The sequence below is a fragment of the Halichoeres trimaculatus genome, unplaced genomic scaffold, assembly GCF_033239565.1.
Source record: "Halichoeres trimaculatus isolate MK-OKI-2021-1 unplaced genomic scaffold, fHalTri1.1 fHalTri1_scaffold_7, whole genome shotgun sequence".
In the NCBI taxonomy this organism is placed as follows: domain Eukaryota; kingdom Metazoa; phylum Chordata; class Actinopteri; order Labriformes; family Labridae; genus Halichoeres; species Halichoeres trimaculatus.
The window spans coordinates 38,101,659-38,105,117 of NW_027437185.1; the positions used below are offsets into that span (position 1 = coordinate 38,101,659).

At 43.8% G+C, this 3,459-nt stretch overlaps 1 protein-coding gene across 1 annotated transcript; it reads right to left on the reverse strand.

The window, feature by feature from the left end:
- Nucleotides 1-1,187: 1,187 nt before the first annotated feature.
- fgfbp2a (fibroblast growth factor binding protein 2a) lies at nt 1,188-2,120 on the reverse strand. The gene is made up of 2 exons (XM_074674632.1): nt 1,450-2,120; nt 1,188-1,353 (listed from the first exon to the last, which is right to left on the reverse strand). Exon 1 carries the CDS (start codon nt 2,118-2,120, stop codon nt 1,458-1,460), a length of 663 nt encoding a protein of 220 aa, XP_074530733.1. The 3' UTR covers nt 1,188-1,353; nt 1,450-1,457.
- Between the last annotated feature and the right edge of the window lie 1,339 nt (nt 2,121-3,459).

Consider the following 3,459-nt stretch of genomic DNA (forward strand, 5'->3'; position numbering starts at 1 on the left):
TTTTTTTATGCCATATTTTTTCTTTGTGTGTCTCAGTCTCTATTTCTCTTTTTGCCATTTTTTATGTTTATGTTTTGGGGGGTTTCTTTTGGGCCATTTTAAGAAAAAAGGCACAAACAAAGCGAAAGCAAAAAGAGAAATAGAGACTGAGACCCCAAACAAAACAGAACAAAAAAAAATGGGCGAAAAAAACACAAGCAAGAAAAACAATAAACAAAAACACGACAAAATGATTAAACACACAAAGTAGACATAAATAAACAAGACTATACCAAAGAAAACAAGAAAACACAAACAAAAAGTAAACACAAAAACTTCCTGAACAAAAATCTGTTTCTTGTAACCCTTTTTTCTGTTATTATGATACAATTTTAACTATCATTTTTGTTCAAATTTAAAGACAATATTGCTCAAAATATATATTTATTTTCTTTTTAACCAGTGCAGAAACTTTTCCCCCCTTTTTCAAACTAATGTGAACTAATGTACTAAACTTTAAACTTGTGTCTCCAGGTGAAATTGTAAACTCTCAGTAGATTCGTGTTGAGATCAGGACCCAGAGTAATCTGCTCCTGCAGACTGTGCCGTCTGTTTTAAAAAGCTTTATGATAACTCCGTGTTAATGTGGAAGTAAAAACATGAAATAAAAAAGTCTGACTCTTTGATTGGATCAACAGAAACATCTCTGGGTGCTCTGTGAAGGAAATCTGTCTCTGAGGCCTGTTTTACTCAAACAACAGTGACACCTAAAGGCCAGAGACGGTACAGCAGGTGGTTTTAAATTTCCATGCTGGCTCTAATGATGATTTTTATAAGACATGATGATATCAAGCAGCTGTCAGTTTTAATAATCCTGCTCATTTTCTATAAAATGTCACAGGAGTTAAAAAAAAAAATCATGATTGTTTGGTTCAGGTGTAAAAAAAAACACAAACTGACGGAGACTGAGAAACAGAAAAACAAGTTTAATTATTTAACACATCATTTTCACATTCTTATCATTAAAACACAAACAGAAGTAAAAAACATCATTTTTAAACACAAATAATCTCAGTAATAATATTCATGAGGATATAAAAAGAAGCAGGTAGATGATACAGAGTCAGACTCAGGCGGTGAAGTCACACATGTCAGAGAAGAAACGTGTGTTTCTTAGCTTTAAACACAGGTAGTGTGTCAACCAAACAGTTTAAAGTGTGTGTGTGTTAATGTCAGACTCTGGATGTTGCAGCAGTACCTTCCCTTTGCCTGCAGAGAGCGCTACAGTTCTTCTGCTGCCAGTGAACAAACAGCAAACGTCTGATCTGGTTTTTCCCTCTGAAACCAGAAGTTATCTTCATCAGAAAAGTAAATCTGTGGAGGGAACGAGGAGGGAAATCATAAAACAACAAAATGAGAGCTGAGTGACGATGAGGAGGAGGAGGAGGAAGAGGAGGCTCTGCTGCTCACCTTCGTTATTAATCCCTAAACAAACCGATCACGTAGGAGCAGACGCCGTGGAGCGACCTCCAGCAGTACAGCCGAGCGATCCTCTTTGGGTTGGACTCCTCAGGAGGAGCCGTGGGTGGAGGACTGGTTCTCCGTGGAGTCTGAGCTCTGGTTGGGGATCTGGGGATGGAGGCGTACCGGGACACGTCAGGCCTGGTGGGAGCAGGTCGTGGTTGTGGTTTGGGTTGAGGCTGGGGTCGTGTTTGCGTCCTGGTCACGATCTCCGGCCACTGTCGTGAGAAAGACGCGGTGGAGAAAACCATCTGGGAGTCGTCGGTGGCCTTCCTGCACATGTGCGGTTTGATCTGCTTGGGCCCCATGCAGGCGTTCTGCAGCTTCCTGAGGCCCCACATCATCTGGACAAAGTAGTGCCGCGGGTTTTTGCTGTAGGAGCGGCAGGTGTACGGCTTGCCCAGGTACTCGCACCAGTAGGAGCGCTTGTTGCTCTGGCAGGACAGCCTCAGCCTGGTGAACTCGCCCTGACCTGTGACCACCATGGTGCACGAGTCTTTGTTCTTGGTGCTGAATCTGATGGGTTCGTCCCAGATGCTTCTCCTGCCGTCGCTCTGAGACGCCGCCGACCAAACGCAGCAGGCGAGCAGCAGCAGCAGAGGGCTGGCCTTGGTGCACATGGTGTCAGAGAGGAGGAGAGAGGAAATGCTGCAGCTCTCAGGCTCTGCTGCTATTTATCGGGCACAGAGTTGGTGGTTTAGGAGGAGGAGGAAGTGAGGGCATCATGGGATGTTTACATCGACCCTCACGTTCCTCCTGGGGTTACATAACAGGAGCATAAAGTGTCACACATACAGAAAGTCCTGAAGAACTCAATCATGTAAATTACATCTTACAGAAGAATTCAGCAGTCTGAATTATTTCTGTCGCCACGGGGAGTCTGCACTCTGCAAACATCAGAGTTTCTGATAATTCACAGCATTTCATGAGCACATCTCAATTAAAAATGAATAAATCTGAGCGCGCTCTGATGGAAAACACCATCTCCTGCAGCCCTCATGTTCCTTCTTGCTGTAAAAGCCGGTTGCAGCTCCCAAGCATGCAGCGCAGCCTATCATTTCCCTCCAAACATAAACACAATCAGGCTGAAAAACCACCGGGAAACGTGAGTGAAGCCAGTCACACTGAGCACGCTCAGAAGGACAGACTGGAGCAGGGCTGGAGAGGGGCGGGGGACAGGACGTCCTGAGTGTTCCTGAGTTTCAGGCCTGTTTGGAGAAAAAGCTAACGCCACATTTATCTTCACTGATACAGTACGGCTTTAAAAACCAGAGATAAAATAACCACAGTCCTCTTTCTGCCTGGATCAAACCAGAGTTTCTTCCTCCTCCCTCAGAGCTGTGTTCCCCTGAGATCGTGGCGTATTCCCAGCATGCTTTGCCTGATCTGAGCTGCAGCCTGTTTGAATGCACGATGTGGTGTCCTCTGGTTTTAATATTCAACAACCTTTCATCCATACGCTGCAGAGGCCTGATGGAAATCTGTCCTTTGCACTGAAAACTCTCATTTATTAAAGGCGCTGTGAGGAACTTCCTGTTTGGCGTTGATAACAGTGACACCTGTGGTCAGAATCGGTAGTGTTTTTCTGTTTCAGAGAGCAGGTCGTCTTTTTTTTTTACTCTACTTTTCTTTGTTAAAGACAACTTTTAAAATGAACGATAAACAACTGTAGGTTTGTTCCTCACAGCCCGGTGCTCTGAGACGTGTCTGTAACGTGTAACGTTAGTGAATCCTGGTTCTGTCCTACCAGAGCTCATCTACCAACTCCAACCTCATGTTTTAGCCTTTAACCCAAATTTTCGGCCTTTAGCTTGTAATCAAGCCTTAAACTTGTTTTTCAGTCTGTAATCTGTGTTTTAGCCTTTAGAGGATGTTTTAGCCTGTAGCCTTGTGTTTTAGTCTGTAGCTTGTGTTTAGCCTTTAGCTTGTAATTAAGCCTGAAGCTCATTTTTAGCCTTT